Source organism: Dermacentor variabilis, unplaced genomic scaffold, assembly GCF_050947875.1.
Source record: "Dermacentor variabilis isolate Ectoservices unplaced genomic scaffold, ASM5094787v1 scaffold_12, whole genome shotgun sequence".
In the NCBI taxonomy this organism is placed as follows: domain Eukaryota; kingdom Metazoa; phylum Arthropoda; class Arachnida; order Ixodida; family Ixodidae; genus Dermacentor; species Dermacentor variabilis.
In genome coordinates, this window is record NW_027460280.1 from 49,596,215 (window position 1) to 49,615,795 (window position 19,581).

Consider the following 19,581-nt stretch of genomic DNA (forward strand, 5'->3'; position numbering starts at 1 on the left):
ACAAGCGTTTAGCTCTGATAGCTCGACAGGCGTTACTTTCAGTTAAAAATTACCTTCAAGGTGTTGGGTTGACTCTCTCAGTGGAAACATCTGGCTTCATCCTGTTTCCAGGTAGAGGAAGACGGTATGCGCGGCTGCAGATAGACCTTGATCAATCTTGCCTTCATCAATTGAAGCACAAGCGTTTTTTGGGCGCCATTATAGACTACCGTCTACAGTGGCGACGAGCTGTGGACTCGGTTGTGACGTCGATATCTTCGCGTCTCAATGTGATCCGTAGAGTTGCAAGTGAGCAATGGGGAAATCACCCTTCTTCAATGATCACGTTGCACGATGCACTGGTGACGAGTCGAATAATGTACCAGCTCCCTTTAATTTCCCCCTCGCTATCACAACTGGAGCGACTTGAGGTTTTGCACAAAAAGGGCCTAAGGAGGGCTCTTGGCGTTCCGCAGACTGATCCTAAAAATGCAGTACTTTATGAGCCTCTATCGAGACCTCTTAGCCTAGTCGCTTCACGAAGGTTATAGATGCAAATTGGCCGCCTCACACAGACGGTAGCCGGGCGAGCCCTTCTACAGCGCCTTCGAAAGAGATCTGAATCCCGAGCGTACTTGGCCCTTAATACTCTTGGTTACCTCGGTCTTGACGCTAGAGGTCAAACTAAGAGGTTGAAACCACTTTGGTCATTCGCGAGCCTCGATTGTTCGTTGAGAATTCCTCCCGTTCGCGCTAAGCGGGGTTCTCCTTTGGCGGCAACGCGTTCGCTCGTTCTGGAACATCTTGAGACTGAATATGCACGTCATATCTTCAAATTTTTACTGATGGCTCTGTGGACAAGGTCAGAGGATCTAGTGCAGCTGCTTTTCACATTCCCTCTTTGAAGTCTGATTGATCTGTCCGCTTCACTGCAGTCGTGTCCTCCACAACGGCCAAAAGCGTTGCCATTGAGACACCTCTAAGGAAGCTACGGTTTTGTACGCCTCAACCTGTTGTCATTCTTACAGATTCGAAATCCGCCCTTCAAAGGTTAGAGCACGGGTTCCCTACTGATGCCTTATCTCTAAGCTCCCTACGTTCGGTGCAAAATCTCCGTGTCAAAGGCTTCTCCATACGATTCCAATGGGTGCCATCACACATAGGTATCATAGGCAACGAGATGGCGGACAGCCTCGCCCATAGAGCGCTGTATGGGAATCCACTGAGAAAAGTGCCTCAAGAGGACAAGAGACTCTTCAGAGAAGCGGTGTTGTGCCACTACAGTTCTTTGTGAAGCTCACCTCACAAGCCATGTGTGACCAAGGGCCCCAAAAGAAATCAAGCCACATTACTGCTCCGCATTCGCCCGGGCTCTGCTCGTACCCCTGCGTGGATGTATAGGACTGGCCTGGCGTTGTCTCCATTATGTTCGACGTGTGGTGTGTGCGGTGACATACATCATTACCTTATGTGCTGTACTCCGTATAACGCGGAAACAAGTGAGCTATTCGGGTCCCTCAAGAAGACAAGAGTTCCTCACAGTTCTCTTCAGGACATTATTTTCCCGCGCGGAAACCAGTTGTGTAGGTTGTGTAATTGTGAGGTCTGTGACTGATTTATGTGATTTATTTATCGTAAGTGTCGCTACGGTGGAGCAACTGCCGGCAGCAACTGCAAGGCTAATCCCACCAGTAGCTTGCAACCCCTCAACTCAATAACAACTCAACTACTGCCTTTACTACTTTACTGAAAGTTGCTCAAGCAAGTATTCGAAGGCACTATATTTAGGGGGGGGGAAGCAACGTTTTAAATGTGTGGTTGAATCATACGGGCAACTGAAGTTGGTAATGAAACTGCTCCAAAGAAACAGCTTTGCTGGAAATTGAGCTTTGATCCTGGGAAAGTCGCAGAAATTTGCTGCTGGGGTTTTTTTCGTCGGCATTAAGAACTGCAAATGATATCTTACAGAAATTATTATTTTTTTATTTCCAGGATTTTTGCTATGGGCTATGCACCTTAATTAAATATTGTGCTGTCATGTTGTAGTGACCTTGAAGAACACAGTAGCGATAACTCTCAATCACGTAACGAATTTTTTATTGGGCGAACTTGTGCCCAGCAAAACAAGTAACACTCAAGCATAACGATCGCAGCCAGCAAAGTCGGCGGTCATCGAAAATCTGATTTGTCGGTAAAGCGCATCGGCTTTCATACATGACCTGCCGAAGGGTCCAGCGTAATTGCTGGTGTCCGTGTGCCTTCCAGAAAGTACCACAGAATTCGCGTTGCGCATACAATCTCATTACACAAAATGCGGTGACAACAGACACAATCAACAATAACCTTCTAGTAAGTTCCTAATCATGTTGGCGCGCCATTGCGCCGAGCGATAACTTTAAGTTGTTAGCCGGTGAAATGCAGTCTCTGAGAAAAGGATAACCAAGCACACCTGTCAATACATTTGTTGAATGCTTTCACTAGGTTACTTATTTTGCTCCTATATATCTTTTAGCTATAAAGTTATGGATTCAGGAAGTATTTGTAATGTTGTTTTAGTTGTGACTGCTCACTTTTGCGAAATGATATATGACGTGTTCTAGTGTACAACTAGGCACCTCTATTGCTTTTTGCAAAAAAGAACACATAATTAATGGTCAGTTTAGCATTAGGTGACGTAGACGAAATTTTTTTTTACAGGAAATGAACAGCGAACTTGAGCAACTTCAGCGGTGTACCAACAATAAATATTGTGTCTTGCTTATATTTCTTTTGGAAAGCTGCCGACCCCGCAACTAGACAATATGGTATTTGAATTCCTCGAACGCGTAGAAAATAACTAATTATACCAACTTTTACTTAAAATCTCCCAATAAATGTAGAGTGTCCTATTGGTGTAGGGTTTGTTTGCAAGGGCTCCTCTACACGTCACAAAGATCGCATTGGAAAAATGCATTCGATAGCTTCACAGGGCCCCGAAAATCACCCTGAATCTTCAAATCCGACATGCCTATTTACAACAGTGCATGGCGCCTCATCTTTTTTTTTTGTAATGTTTTTAACGTTAATACTCGTGAAAAATAAAATGGTGTGCAGCTGTTCTAACCCAAGGAAACTTGTCTCTCCAAATGTACCACGCGTTTTTGAAGAAACCGGAGGCACATGAATGCTTTTGTTTTCTTCTGATACGTTTGAAACCGAATGAACCAGTTCATACAGCTCCGAACCGGTTTGAAGAGTTATAACTTTCGCTCCGGAGCTGAACCTGAACCGGACCGAAAAGCGTGAACCCGAAACCAAACCGAACCCGAAAACGTTTCTGTTTGACACGTTCGTTAGTACTAGTAAAATGCAATGATTGTACACTTTTATTTTCAATGACAGCGGTTGTTTGCTGTCATAATTTGGCAATGCCTGTGGTACGCGCTCCAAGCCATTCTTATTATATGCATTTAATTTTCATGACCGGGGCCCCCTGTGAGTAACTGACCTAGATAAACGTACTCTTCCATAGATTCTAAAGGCTGACCGCAAATCATGAATTGTTTCCTAGCCAGGTTATTGAACATTGCATTTGTCTTCTGAATATTAATCTTCAACCCCACTCTTGCACTTTCACGGCTAAGGTCCTCAATAATTTGTTGCAATTGATCTCAGCGTTCTGAGCAGGACAATGCCATTTGCGAACCGTAGGTTGCTGAGATATTGACCATTATTTTAACTCCCAAGCCTTCCCAGCACTTATAAGCATGCAGTGAAGATAATTTAGAAACTGCGTCTCCTTGCCTGACTCCCTTCTTTATATGTATTTTCCCACTTTTGTTGTGGAGAAGTAAAGTCGCTGCGCAGTATACATATATTTGCTATGATATTCACGTTTACTTCTTGTACTTATTGACTGCGCAATGCCTCCATGACGGCTGGTATTTTTAGGGAATCAAATGCCTTTTCGTAGTCTATGGAAGCCATATGAGAGATTTGGTGTAGTCCGTGGATTTCTCAATTACCTGATCGACGGCATGGATGTGATTCATTGCATGATACTCCTTTCTGAAGCCAGCCTGTTCTCTCTATTGAAGATAAGTGTTTCCTTGATTCTATTGAAAATTTCAATGAAGTTCAGTGCTTCCTTGATTCTATTGGAAATTACTTTGATGAATATTTTATACAACGGTAGAATGAGCCATTTGAGTCAGAACTGACACCACCCCAACAATAGTGGGAAATGATGTCAACCGGACATGTTCGCGTGGTTTGAAAAGGGAATTTTCGTCAATGAATATCTCAACATCGGATGGCGCTTTAAAAAAAGTGAAATGCTTTTGTCTCCTGCGGCGTCCTCCTCCATTACTGCCATTGAAACAAGACCAGCCGATAAACAATTAATTAATCAATCTTGGTTAATTAGCGAAAGAGCTGCAACAACAGATGCTCGAACGTCTAGCGCCCGCCGCGCTGAAGCACCGAATAGTGAAGAAGGCATCACTGCCTCGGTCGTATTCTGCTTAAGCGAATATATATATATATATATATATATATATATATATATATATATATATATATATATATATATATATATATATGAAACAAAGTCTGACTCACCTTGCTGTACTCATCGTGAATTGCCTCGAGATCGTCAGGTTTGACGTCGTCTTTTTCCAGTTCCTAAAGAGAAAAAGAAAAGCAGCAAAAGTTTTGTCCTTAGTACGTGCTCAGTGTGCTACTGTGGTGAAACATATAATAATCAACTGCGCGCGACGATAATATTTAATTGCAACTTGTTATCAAGTAATTGCCTGCCCTTACTGAAAGTAAAGACGCGAGCGCCCCGTTATTCGTCCCTTGTCTGTCAGTGCGCTGTAGTCGCTTCGCTTAGGATACGACAGTGCTCGCTATTTGCGCCCAGCTCACATAGAAATATATTTCAACGTTATTATATGTTGAAGCGAATCATTCTTTGCCTGCCGTCCCGGGACTGGCGTGGCTGCTGCTGTCAGGTCGTACGGTATGTCGGAGAATATACAGGGTGTCCTATAGCTAATTTTAGCCAGCGTTTAAAAATATGCGAATGCCACGTAGCTGGTCAGAAACAAAGTAATGTTGTTTGCCGTTGCTTGGAGATACTCGTATTATTTTTTCACATTCCGCCAAATTACATTTATTTATTTATTTATTTATTTATTTATTTATTTATTTATTTATTTACATAGTTAGTCCTAATAACAAGGAACAAAATCATTTGAGCATCTCCAAGCGACGGCAAAAAAAAAAAAAAAAGAACATTGCCTTGGTTCTGTCCAGATATCTGACATTTGCATATTTTTGAACTCTGGCTAAAGTTAGCAGGGACGCCATGTATTTGTGGATATACGGGGAGTCGCACGTAACTTGTGCCAACGTTTAAAAAGTATACAAATGCAACGCAGCTGGACAAGACCAAGTTAATGGGATTTGCCGTTGCTTCGAGGAAGTCAGGCTATTTTTTGTCCTTTGCCTAATTACATACTAAGATTATATTAATTAACAAACTGTTCAAATATTATATTGAGAGCAGAAGTTTAAATGAAAAAGTTGCAGGCAATGCTGAAAAATATCTAGTCCAGCAGTCCGCTGCTTAATTTCTAGTGCGTACAAGTTTATTCCGTGCTCGCAAAAAAAAAAAAAAAAAGCCTGCGAAATACAAAAAAGTACTATACGTGACTAGCCACTCGCGCGCCACTCTAAAAGCAGTTTACACCCTTTGGGGTGTATATTTGTCCGACAACAATAATCGTCATATGCCTTGCTTGCGTTTCCTTTCTTGAAAACTCGGCGCTCGCTATATACTTTCCTGTCGAGAATGCTGCGTCACACTGTTAAGGCGCATGCCGTTCGTGACTGGGATGTACCGGGCTCGCAGCGTTAAAGAAAGGAAACGCGGGCAAGGCAGATGACGATTATCGTTGTGGGACAAATATACACCCCAAAGGGTGCAAACTGTTTTTAGACTGAGTGCGCCGCGACAACGGTGCTACCAAAGGCGCAGCTCACGAACAAGGGCCGGTCCTAGCCAGGGCACGCTAACGTGCCACAAGTAACAGGGCGCGCACGTCGACAGCACTGACCGCATTATGCGAGCCTGCCGCTAGCATCGCATTTGTGTTGCGTAATAGCCGCGCTGAGATTTGCGATCACAGTAAGCGGTGGCCGGCAGCCGAATAATGGTGGCCGGACACCTGGAACGGAGCCGTGCTTCGAGAAGCGTACGCCGAGCTACGCGCAGGGCAGCCAACCAGGCTCTTGACTGGTTAACATCCCTGCCTTCCTTATATCCCCCTCTCTCTCTCTCTCTCTCTCTCTCTCTCTCTCTCTCTCTCTCTCTGTCAATTCTGGCAGGGGACAGCGCTCCTGGCGTGAATGGGCCCTCGTTCGTACGCTGCACGTTTGAGCAGTTCGAGCGCACCGCTCTGCATTTCGATGACTTTCTTTCGAGAATGGAAAGAAAAAGAAAAGTACAATGGAACTCACAATAAGCAGCAGACCGCTTGATCGGACATTCTTCAGGATTGTCCGCAACTTTGGTGATAACACTTTTACTATGACTATATTATTTGAGCAGTTTGTTAATTAGTATATTATAATAATCTAATTAGGCGAAATGAAAAAAAAAAATAGCCCGACTTGCTCCGTGGAAAGGCAAAGAGCACTGCCTTGGTTTTGTCCAGCTACATGGCACGAGCTATACGTGGGAATCCCTGTATGCGCGAAGGTTCTAGTGTTCACCGAACTAAAGTACCAGCAAACGGGCTTATAGTATATAGCCTCTATATGCTAACCAACAAAGTAGTGCGAGAGCGCCACTTCTGTTCTGTGTAATAAAACCGAAATTCCTACATATAACCTGTACCTGTAATGTCGGCTTAAAGATTTCTATAAAGTACCCCAACGTCTAAGGGAAAATCGCATTATATTCAACGGATTTTTTCATTTACTTGTTTATTGAACAACAGAAAAAATGCCTAGTTCTTGTTCGAAAGCCCTTTCTACAGATCAGTTACGCCCAGAAAAAAACAAAGAAGCTTCGGTGCTACGTAATCCTATACAGTAGTGATTGTGCTCTTCGACGCACGTCTGTCAATAAGGCAGACGTGCGTCACCAGGGTGTCAATGTCGTCCTGTACCTGTATGATTACTCTTAAATGCATTATAAGGAATAGTAGCAGTCGTTAAGCCTATGCTTGTTACACTAATTCTCCACCATACTGCGCTTTTTCAGCGTCTGTACACGGCATATCTCGGCTTTACCGACCCACTGCGCCGTGAAAGAGATTCAGAAGGACACACTAGTGTTAGTTGGCATATGACATCGTGTACAATATAGCGCAACCACAATACGCAAGACGACCGAAAAGACGGGGACACGGGGTTACCAACTCCTGAAGGTCTATTGCGCGCGTCAGATACAAATAAAAGTGAAAACCATGACTCACACGCCGTTATTGAGAAAGAAAGAGAATTTCTTTCTTTTTTTTCTTTTTGACAAAAAATACACATGCGCAGCCAACACAGTTACCATTTTTCCTGTTTATCACAACGGCTTCTATAATTTTTCCAGTCAGCTGATGAGCATTCGCGGCCAAAGCTTACATGCTACGGAAGAGAGGTTCCTGTATACCTGCAGAACGTGCAATGTGTGGAGAGATGACCTGCCCTGAGAAATTGCGGTGCTCTCCTATTGGGGTGTTCTTGTAACCGTTCATTAAGACGTCTGTCGGTGTGTCCAATGTACCAATGTCCAATCCGCCATGGTGGATTAGCGGCTGTGGTGTTGCGCTGCTAAGCACGAAGTCGCGGGATCAAATCCCGGTCCCAGTGGCCGCATTTCGATGGGGGCGAAATGCAAGAAAGCGCCCGTGTACCATGCATTGGGGGAACGTTAAAGAACCGCAGGTGGTCAAAATTAACACCGATAAATAAAAAAAATAAAAAGAGTAACACGGTAAATAAATAAATAAATAAATAAATTGAAGAAATAAAACATCACATTATTCATGCGACGTTTGTCAACTGCATAGTGATGAAAAAGAAAAAGAGGAACCGAAATAACGGACCCGACTTTTGTTATTCACAGCCATATGAAAAGCATAAGGGAATTCATTTGTTGTGGCATTTGGCAGAGGGAAATGAAAGTGGATGAAAAAAGAACTAGCCGCCGGTACAGGAGACGAACCCAGATCATCAGGGTGGGTTCGTTGCACGCACGCACGCACGCACACACACACACACACACACACACACACACACACACACACACACACACACACACACACACACACACACACACACACACACACACACACACACGCACACGCACACGCACACGCACACGCACACGCACACACACACACACACACACACACACACACACACACACACACACACACACACAAGCACCTACACTGACAGAGAGAGAGAGACGAGTGAATGGAGAATACCACAGCTGAGACGCCATGGGTGCGGCCAGTCCTTGGAGGGAAGGTCAACCGGTAGAACGCCGAGTCCCTGACGGCTACTCACCTTCCGCAGAACAGTTCGTAAGCCTGCCTTGACCGAGACAGTTACGGCATCCGCCGGCAAAGCGCTACGCACCCCCATTTTTTCCCGTGTACTTTCCCAACAAATATAACTGTGCTGTAGAGAAGAATTATTTGTACGTTTGCCATAAAAATATGCCATCGTATTCTTCGGCAGGGAATGATCACGCAGAGACAGAAGCCGGAGAGCTTACCGCCGGAGTGCACAGAAGTACTTTCTACGTTCAACTCGTGTGGTGCTGCGGATGGTACATGTATTCGCTAAGAAAAGTCTATACATGTTTCCGACTGCTTAGAACCAGAAAATGTGTATCAGAGAAGAAATAACCAATATTGTGGTCAGTCAGAAGGCGACTTAGCAGGCGAGTAAATTGCCCGAAAAACAGCAAAAGAATGTGAACATAATAATTGTAGTGTATTACCGTAACCAACGAACCTCCGAGAGCCAAATATATAAGGAAACGTTTCTTTACTTGTATTCTGAAGCGCATGAGCGCTATGGAATGAGATAAAAGAAAAATATAAAGCTATCTACACACCTGAAGGAAACAACACGTGACACTTGACAAAGGAAACATTGCTCAGCATTTGCCCTGTTGATATCTTGCCTCAATATTGTCTCTTAGCGACAGTATGAATGCTATAGAGCCTGAAAAAGAAGAAGGTAAACAACGCTTTTGGTACTTCACTACAAAATTCCCCACACCTATAGTCAACGCCATATCTTTGACAGCGGAATATAGCGTAAAGCATCATGTGCCATGTAAATCTATAGGGCGGCGTTATTTATTTATTAACAACGGAGCTGTTATAAGTCGAGTCTTCGCCGTACATGGTCCTGTGCCACGCAGGGGTGCAGGGGCAGAGCGCGCGGCGGGGAAGGGGGGGTGGAGAAGTGATAGGAGCAGGTGTTTCGCCGACGCGCGCCCTTTCGCCCCATGGATTCCGCGCCGAGCGGAATCCATGAGGCGAAACAGGGGACAGCGTTGGACAATACTTAATAGAAAAAGAAGAAAGAACTAACGAACAAGGTGATCATTCATTCATAAACAGATGCGAGTTTATGCCTAAGCTTCTCATTTGTGGTGGCCATGGAATGCAAAAAACGTCGTCAGGAAGACTGTTTTACGGTTACTGAATTGAAGGCGAAAGTGCGACCAAAAAAAAAAAAAGAAAGACGTATGCACTGGTTATGTAAACGACGCAATGTGCAAGAAGGTTTGGAAGGGGAGAGGGTGGTTGCATATTTGCCGGAATATATTTTATGAAACAAAGGAGGGCTGTGGTTTTGCGTGCTTCTAAGGAAGGGAAGGACAACTACAATTTCATGGGAGTGGCACTGGAATTTCCGGTTTCATATTCCTTGGCAATAAAAACGAGCGGCGCAGTTTCAAACGGACTCAAGAGAATGGATTAGAAGTCTATGCGAGTTTTGGTCCATCAAATGATTGATATGCGAGTTTCCTGGTGAAAGGTGGTGTGCTGTGCATGTTGCGTTTGAGATGACCAAACGTACGGGATGCATTCGCAGTAATTTACCTGCGCGAATCGCCCAGGTTGTGATGTACACTCCGAAGTACTAGTTAGTAGTTCTAGTTACGTCATTGTTGCTGATGAAGTAAGTGAACATTGAAATGGATCGTCTCCGGGCAAATGGAGTACGTTTGCATTTTTCAGTACTAAGTGACATTTTCTACGTCAAGCACCAATTACCCGCCGTGGTTGCTTAGTGGTTGGGGCTTTGCTCTACTAAGCACGAGGTCGCGGGATCAAATTCCGGCCGCGGCCGCCGCATTTCGATGAAGGCAAAATGCAAAAGCGCCTGTGCGCCGTACGTTGGGTGCATGTTAAAGAACCCCAGGTTAGAACACTGCAGGTGCCTGATTTTTCGGCCACGTCCAGGCCCGCTTTATGAAGGCCGGGGACAGCCCGGGCGCGTGGGTTCAAGCCCGGGCCCGGCTCGGGCCCTGGCCTTCATTACTAAGCTTAACCAGGCCCGCGTGTGCATGACCAGGCCCGGCCCAGGCACGTTGGAGAACATTTGTTGATTATTATTATTATTATTATTAGTGTTTTGCCCGTTGTAGCGGGCGATCAGACGGAAAAACCGGTGTGTACATGTACTGAAATGTTGCTTTACGCGCGGTGGTAGCTTAGCCGTTGAGCTGTTGCGCTGCTAAGCTCTAAGATGCGGGTTGAATTCCCGGCCACGGCAGCAGCATTCCGATAGGAGCGAAATGCAAAAGCACCCGTGTACTTAGATTTAGGTGCACGTTAAAGAACTCCAGGTGGTCGAAATTAATCCGCTCCCCACTACGGAGTGTCTCATAATAACATCGTGATTTGGCACGTAGTACGCCAGAATATAAATGAAATGCTGTTGATGCGGTACATTAAAGCTCATTACAATAAAAGTATAGCGACATTAAATGACAGCAAAAGCTTTCTTTAAAACAATGTATACAACTAATATGAGAAAGCGGATAGATTTAAACGTAGGGCGTTCTCTTTATTGCTCTTGTCTACACTTCATGTTGGAAACAATATTGAATACACAAATTATTAGAAGAGGCTTTTCATGAATAATTTGCCGCATTAAAATAAGAAAATGACTACCATTGCGCTCTGTGAAGATGGAATGGCAGATGGAAAAGCTGACGACAGTCGAAGCTCTCAAACGAAAAGCAAAGTGCTTTCGCTGCCATTCTATCTTCACAGAGTAGAATGGTTGCCCGGGTTCGCGATTGTCGTTTTCGTTCAGCATCACGGGAACGTTCTTCGTCGGTGATCGTTTCGCGCCGGCGCCGTTTACGTTCTCGTTGCTGTTCCCTCCGGCGCTCCTCGTGCGCATGTTGTTCTTCTGGTGTATGAACTATAAATGTCCGCCCCATCGAAAACGCAGCTGTTTTTAGCGCCGATACCTCTCTTGTTTACATACTGCTATAACCTTGACGTCATGCTATTCTTCACGGCGAGCGTTCTAATCTGTTACGCATTTTGACATCTGTGGCGCCGCACTGCACCGGTATGGGTTTGTTAGAAATCGCAAAGTGTGTTTCTGTTGCCAGACGCCGAAAAAAACTGCGGAAGGTTAGTCATATACAGCTTGTGCTGTACAAAAAAATTGAGGTTATATATGGTGAACAGCAAGAAAAAGCAGAGAAAATGTAAATCGTTCATAATCTTAATTCGAGACGAAAACGCAATCACGACGTCCAATACAAAACATATTGTCAAGCTGGCACAGACCATGCTTCAGGCTATCCCAGATAAAAGGTTCCTCCTTTTTTAAAGAAATAACGATATAAAAGCATCATCATCATCATCATCATCATCATCAGCAGCAGCAGCAGCAGCAGCAGCAGCAGCAGCAGCCTGGCTACGCCCACTACAGAGCAAAGGCCTCTCCCATACTTCTACAACTATCCCGGTCATGCGCTAATAGTGGCCATGTTGTGCCTGCAAGCTATTTAATCTCATCTGCCCACCTAACTTTCTGCCGCCCCCTGCTACACTTCCCTTCGCTTGGAATCCAATCAGTAACCCTTAATGACCATCGGTTATCTTCCCTCCTCATTACATGCCCTGCCCATGCCCTCCCCCCGTTTTTTTTTCTTGATTTCAACTAAGACGGCATTAACTCGCGCTTGTTCCCTCACCCAATCTGCTCTTTTCTTATCCTTTAACGTTACACCCATCATTTTTCTTTCCATATCTCCTTGCGTCGTCCTCAGTTTAAGCAGAGCCCTTTTCGTAAGCTTGCAGGTTTCTGCCCCGTAGGTGAGTACTGGTAAGACACAGCTGTTATACACTTTTCTCTTCAGGGATAATGGCAACCTGCTGTTCATGATCTGAGAATGCCTGCCAAACGCATCCCAGCACATTCTTATTCTTCCGATTATTTCTGTCTCATGATCCGGATTCGCGGTTACTACCTTAAGTACATGTATTCCCTTACCACTTCCAGTGCCTCGCTACCTATCGTAAACTGCGGTTCTCTTCCGAGACTGTTAAACATTACTTTAGTTTTCTGCACATTAATTTTTAGACCCACCCTTCTGATTTGCCTGTCCAGGTCAGTGAGCATGCATTGCAATCGGTTGCCTGAGTTACTAAGCCAGGCAATATCATCAGCGAATGACAAGTTACTAAGGTATTCTCCATTAACTCTTATCCCCAATTCTCCCCAATCCAGGTCTCTGAATACCCCTAGTAAACACGCTGTGAACAGCATTAGAAAGATCGCGTCTCCCTGCCCGACGCCTTTCTTTATTAGGATTTTGTTGCTTTCTTTATGGAGGACTACGGTGGCGGTGGAGCCGCTATAGATATCTTTCAGTATGTTTACATACGGCTCGTCTACACCCTGATTCCGTAACGCTTGCATGATTGCTGAGGTTTCGACTGAATCAAACGCACTGGCGTAACAAGCAGTAACACAAAAAGACGGCACCTGCAACAATGCCTCAAGAATAGGACTGTGCGAAGGCCAGCAAAAAGCAAAAACCTACATGTTCTTGTGCAATAACAGCTGTTTGTCCAGGCTCTCCGGCTCCAAGCAGGTCCTCCTCTCTTGGAGTACGTATGCTGCTGCACTAAAATTGCGTTCGCAACTTACAGAATGTACCGTATGTGTCAGCCTCACCTTCTCGGGGTCTCATCAGCTATAGAGGATATAAGCAATAGAAGACCGAAATCTTTGTTGCGCTCATGGGAACATCAGCGATCTGGCCCATTGCCGGTGCTGTTATTTTTCCTCTTCCTATATATATATATATATATATATATATATATATATATATATATATACCCAATGTAATAGGCTGGTGAACTAGTTGAAAGGAATGAATAGTCAAGGGTTAGCTTGATGAATTCGCCGGAGTTACTATATATATATATATATATATATATATATATATACCCAATGTAATAGGCTGGTGAACTAGTTGAAAGGAATGAATAGTCAAGGGTTAGCTTGATGAATTCGCCGGAGTTACTAAAATGGGAAATTATAGCTCTGGGAAATTTTGTTTCTTTTGTCTCGAGGTTTTCCAGTAGGACAGAGAGGAAAACATCAGCGATGTTTAGTGGCCGGTAACGTGCACCAATAAATGACTTCGACCCAGACGGTGTGAGGCAGATTCCGACAATTTCCAGCGGACTTAGCCTGTTAATGATGAATGCTGAAATGCACTTTTTAATCGCGATTAGAACACCGCCTCTACTTGAAGCAAGCCTGTCCTTGCGAAAGATAATGTAATAAACCCACTCGCCTAACTGCTCATCGTCATTATTATCAAAATGCAGCCACGTTTCAGTTAGAATGACTATATCGCTATTGTTATTAATAGAGTATATACAATGTTCCATGCGCTTAGATAAAAGTACTGCGTATGTTACCGGATGACAGCGTAAAATAATCATTTACGGTTGCGTTTGGCTTGCGTGCTAGCTATTGCGAACATACTACAACAGTGTTAGAGGAAGCGAGTTCCTCATTTCTTTTTGTCCTTATTCGAATAGAGAATTTACGTCGACCTGACTTTTCTGTAGTGGATACTGGAAGCAACGTGACGCACGACGGCAGCCAGAAAGCTTCGCCTGTGTCCTTCAGGGCTGAATTTGATTCCAAACCTTTACACTTGGCCATCACTTCCAGTTTTACGTGCGCTGAAGGCGAAAACCCAGAGGGCAATAAATCTTATACTCTCACGTATACACCGCCCCCCCCCCTTTTCTTCTTTTTTTTTTTGTAGCAGATTGCTTCGATGGCTTACACGGATTATTGCGTTTTGCTGTCCCCTTGCTTATACATGATTTTATTTTACTTCTAATAGGGCCGGGTGTGCTATTAGCAGTCCACCGCGATTGGTACAGAACACTCAGGTCGAGAGAGAGACAGAGAGAGAGAGAAAGAAAAACCTGAAGAAGTGGTAGAGAGCTATAGTCCGACATAAAAGTGCACGTGCACATGCATGCACTCCCCCTCCTCCCCCCTCCCCCCAACAGCAGGGGGAGAGAGAGAGCATAGTACATGAGTACATTTAAAATGCATTGAAAGACGCGACAGCCTGGTAACCAAGTAAAAAAAAGAAAAAGAAAAAAAAGTCAACAAAACACACTCACACACACACACACAAAAAGAAAGCGCGACAAAGTGAGAGAACATGCAGGCTTTGCTCCGGCGCGCCGTTGTGACAGCGAGGTAATCTCAAATGTCAGTAATGCCATGGAAAGGCACCTGAAGGAAGAATGACCGGCTTTGTGTTGATGAAAATCCTGGTAATTACTCCTTCCAAATGGACTAAGCTACAACGCCATATAAAGTGAACAGGGTATTTTTAGTAGCTCGAAACACACACACACATACATACAGAAATAGCATGGTACAGCTTAGACGAACGAGACCAAAGGTATATTGTCGCAGTCGTCTTGAGTTACTCAGAACTATTTTTGCAGTGCGATTAGTTGGCATATTAGTTTAGTTTACGTGTGCAAAATTTTTGATATTTGTTTTAGGGCATCAGTCGTACTTGAAAAGTTGTAGAACCTGCCATGAAACGCCCAATGAAGTTTTCTTAATGTTATTTTTTACGTGGTGCTTTCTTTCTGGGCTCTGAAGCAAGCCCTACTTTGGCAAGCCCACGAAGTATTAAAAATCACGAACACTGCTCTGGTGGCTCCGAAGAAAATCGCTCTCAATGGCGTTTATTAACGAGCGAAGTCCGCTGTGCCCGTTGATGAAAGCCCGCGCGTGTCTTTGCATCCACATTCAGTGTCTGCCTTCGCTTATCATTTAGGACCGTGGCGGATGTCGATTTTCACCAAGAAGGTACTGATCTACGTGTTACATGCACCGAACGCCGTAGCCACTCGCTTTTTTCTTTCTTTTGCAATGTACATGCGGGATTCGTTGTTTCAGAACAAAAAAAAATTAAAAAATTAAATTATGGGGTTTTACGTGCTAAAGCCACTTTCTGATTATGAGGCACGCCATAGTGGAGGACTCCGAAAATTTCGACCACCTGGGGTTCTTTAACGTGCACCTAAATCTAAGTACACGGGTGTTTTCGCATTTCACCCCCATCGAAGTTTAAGAACACGATTCACAATGCTGCCATCCAGATGCGCAAGAGCGAAGTAAAGCAATCTTTGTTTTTATGCTTCGAGGGCTTTGTTCAGAGCCCAGAAAAAAGAAGAAGAGAAAGGACGACGTAGAAGATAACACAAAAAACAACTTCGCTAGGTATTTATGAGCATACTCTAAATCTTTTTCAAATACGACTTACGGTTCAGAACGAATGTTTCCAATTTTGCGTTATTGAGCTAAACTAGCTTGCTCACTAATGTCACATTACAAACTGTCTGAGTAGCTCAAGATGACTGCGAACAATATACCGTTCGTCTCGTTCGCCTAAGATGCGCCGTTCTATTTCAAAATTTTTGTTAACTTACGTCAAACACCCTTGTATACCATATAGGGCATTGCTATTGTCAAAGGTGTGCTGACGTAGACTAATTTCGAAATTGTAGAAAGCAATACCGCACACTTCTCGCACATAAATTATCACATTTATCGTGTATGAAGGTTGAGAAAAACCCGCATTTGATATTTTAATTTTAGACTAAAGTTGGTGTCCAAAGGCCAGGCCTGGCGTCACGGAGAATATCGTGCCTTCATGACATATGAGGAAATTCGCCGACGTTTCGTAGCGATAAGGTTGGCACGACGATGGTGTTCCTAGAAAAATACACCCGTTCGCTGCGCGCGTTTTTCTGGCTGCGCTGGCGCGTGGCAGCCGAAGCGACCGCCGGACGCAGCGTGCCACTGCATCACGACGTTATGCAGCGCCCACCTCCTGGAACGGAGACTCGTTTGCAGAATTTGTCTGAAGAAGTGTTTAGCGTAACTTATTTCGAGCACTCAATGATCGCCACCATTTCATTTGGGGTTTAGAGGGCTTGGACCTTCAATTAACGCAGAAAAAAAATAACTAGTTGAAAATATCGACATGTCCGTCCGTTGAACTGCACATTAAAAACGAATACCAATGATGCCCGAAACGCCAACATCTGAACGCGCAAAGGCTAGGACACGGAAATACACAGAAATAAAGAAGAATTAGTACAGCGCTCGCTTTATTTATTTATTTATTTATTTATTTATTTATTTATTTATTTATTTATTTATTTATTTATTTTTCGGCTGTTCTTGCGTGTATTTGCGAGTGTTAGCGTTATAGTGCATGTTACCAACTAGCTAGGCTGACCATACTAGCGGTCACTTAATGCGCGAAATGGGATAAAAAGCAATAGCAACTGTAATGCCTTACAAACCTAAGTAATACGGCTGAAACCTGCAAACCAAAGAACAGGCGACGAAGCGAATCTCTTTGAGTTGTCGCTGCCGTCCTATTTTTCCTTCTTGCCTCGCAGCAAGAGTGAGAACGAGGGAATCCCTTCATCGTTGCGGCTCCTCTATTTCGGGGGCGTCCAGCGTTTAACGCCTGAGGTGACCAAACAGCGGTGGGCGACACTGATGCAACTACTACGCCTAGCAGTGCCCACGAGTGAGGTCTTCGCGGAAGGCACACGGCCCCTGCGTAAAGCGCACGGCCGCGGAGGGCAAGGCCGAGGCCGGCCCCTCGCCCGACGGTCGCTTGTCACGGGGCATAGCCCTTCAAGACCGCAAAATCCTTTGCTGAGCGAAAGAATCCTCCAAGTGCAGCCGACGTCTCGGGAAAAATAATAAAAATACAATTAAACCGAACAAGGCATCGAGAAGGGCTCCCAAAGGCAGGTTTCGAGCGACGTGACTATGGACTGCATTGGCTCCGTGGATCGCGCAGCGAGAAGCGCTGTTGTGGAATGGGCTTGGTCCGTTTTCGGCGAAACGATCGGTTCGACGATCTCACCGGCGTGATATCAGCAACGAAGCACGCCCACCGGCGTCTACAAGTTGACGCGATTCGCCCTCGCGGTCCTTTAGTCTTTTCCTAGCGGCCAGGTCGCTCCTTATTTTAGGCAAAAGCGCACATTAATGGCTTCCAGTCGGGGACAGCGTATGCAGCTGACGATACTGCTGGACCGCTACCTACAGGTAAAGGTCAAGCGGCTGAGAGAAAGATTACCTTTGCTCTAAAAACGTGACCTCGTTGGCCTGTTGGGTTGTTTCTGTTCGCGTGTCTAGTCATTCCCCTGCGCTCGTACGAAAAGAAATATTGTTTTCGAGTAAATCACAAACCAGCGAACTTTCCCTATCGAAAACAAGAAGCATAACATGTGATATATCTTCAAATATCGAATAATCCGACATTATTATATGGGACCCTATATATAAAACCCATGTGGTCATATGTTGACAATGAATGTTGAATAGTTGGGCTTTTAGGATAAGGATCGTATGGCTGTCATACATTTCAGGAAGCTTAAAAAAGCGCTAAGACTTGTTCGTAATGAACACCACTACAACGACTAATTCAATACCTTATTAGCTCGTTCAGGTCTTTAGAATTTAGCAACTGAAAATAAAGAAAATGTACAGACATATTTATTTGACATCTAGCGCCGTCACCTAAGTGGTAGCATCAAATGGTATTTATCTCCTTTTCAGAAGCACAAGAAAAGAAGGCGTAGACGTGAACACACGCCCAAAGAATACTCTTGTAACAATGAAACTTTTAAGCGCTTAATTATTTCCTCTTGCAGTAGTAGATACATTCATCTAATACAGACTTATTATCAGAAGTCTCATGAAAATAGATTTTATAACGAGCTCTCTCAGTGTATTTACCCTATAGCCATGTGACAAAACCCGGTGTTCCGAGCTTTGGATGACAACTCCAGTATATAAAGAATCGCCAACTTAGACAAACACAGACAAATGTATTCGTCCTTGTCTGAGGTTCTGCCTTCTCGTTCTTATTGGTTTATTTTTTTGCCCGAAAAATCAGCTAGCACTGCCACGGCTTATTGAACGACAATGATGCCGCAGTTTATTATAATGTTACCTTTCGAAATCCTAATATTTCCAATGCATGGTCTCTGTAACTTGTCTCTAGTAAACTAAATTGTAATACTGTTAAGTTTGCTGTGCTTTGCTTCATTTCCAGCGTTTGTTTTGCACTCAGCAGACATGTGTGCTCAAGAATTGTACACTCCATCCAGTCTTGTATTGCTATCAGCATCGTTCTTGTTTAGTAGGGGTGTGAGAATAGTGATTTTTGAGACCAAATCGAATCGAATCGCATGTCGAATACTTTTCCAATAGTTTTCGAATAATGAACAGCCATTATCACAATTAATATAAAACGATGTTCACGTCTCAATATTCTTAAGGTTAGCAAGTGTCTGTACATATGTAGTACATAGCACTTTCTGAAGAATTGTTTATTAAAACCACAAATGAAGCATTAAGGCCACACAAGTACGTTCTTCGCATATGCATGGCTCTTCAGATGGCACGAATGATGGCTGTACAGCTTGTAAAGTATAGCTACCTTAGTTACGTTTACCCTGCTCCGCTACGCAAATACTCGTGCTTTATGTCCATACTATGGCCGCTGCGGTGAAAGTTTCTACAATTTTGTGTTTATTTCGGTGCAGTTGACAATTTGAAGTATTCGAAAGGCATTCGGAAAATATTCGCATTTACAAATGATGACTATTCAATTCGAAGATCAAATCGAATAGGACCCTATTGGATTCGTTTTTTGGAAGTTTCGAGTATTCGCAGACCCCTAATGTATAGACTCAAACTTACTACTTTTTTTTAGACACTGCCTCTGTTATCCGTGAGCGCGATGCTGTTTGTTATTGTACCTATTCATGTTCGCTTTAATGTTGTAGATACCCGTGCGTGAATAACTTGTATTCGGTCATTTTACTAGGCTCTCGTTTAGAAAGCCGCAGTATCACTAGACGACGACGACGACGACAAAAATATCTGATATCTTGCGTGCCAAGACGATCTGATTATCAGGCACGCCGTAGGGCGGGGCGGGGGGGGGGGGTAGACTCCGGAATAATTTTG

General features: G+C 44.1%; 1 protein-coding gene and 1 long non-coding RNA gene across 2 annotated transcripts in view; one reads left to right on the top strand and one right to left on the bottom strand.

Annotated features, from left to right (window-relative positions):
* The window catches only part of LOC142566044 (1-phosphatidylinositol 4,5-bisphosphate phosphodiesterase epsilon-1-like), a 305,298-nt gene that overhangs the window by 184,887 nt on the left and 100,830 nt on the right, over nt 1-19,581 (bottom strand). The window contains exon 10 of the mRNA XM_075676754.1: nt 4,579-4,641. Coding sequence (XP_075532869.1) covers nt 4,579-4,641 — 63 coding nt within the window. The remainder of the gene's footprint in view (nt 1-4,578; nt 4,642-19,581) is intronic.
* LOC142566045 (uncharacterized) overlaps nt 1-19,581 on the top strand; it is a 149,110-nt gene that overhangs the window by 53,296 nt on the left and 76,233 nt on the right. The gene's annotated exons all lie outside the window — the stretch shown is intronic.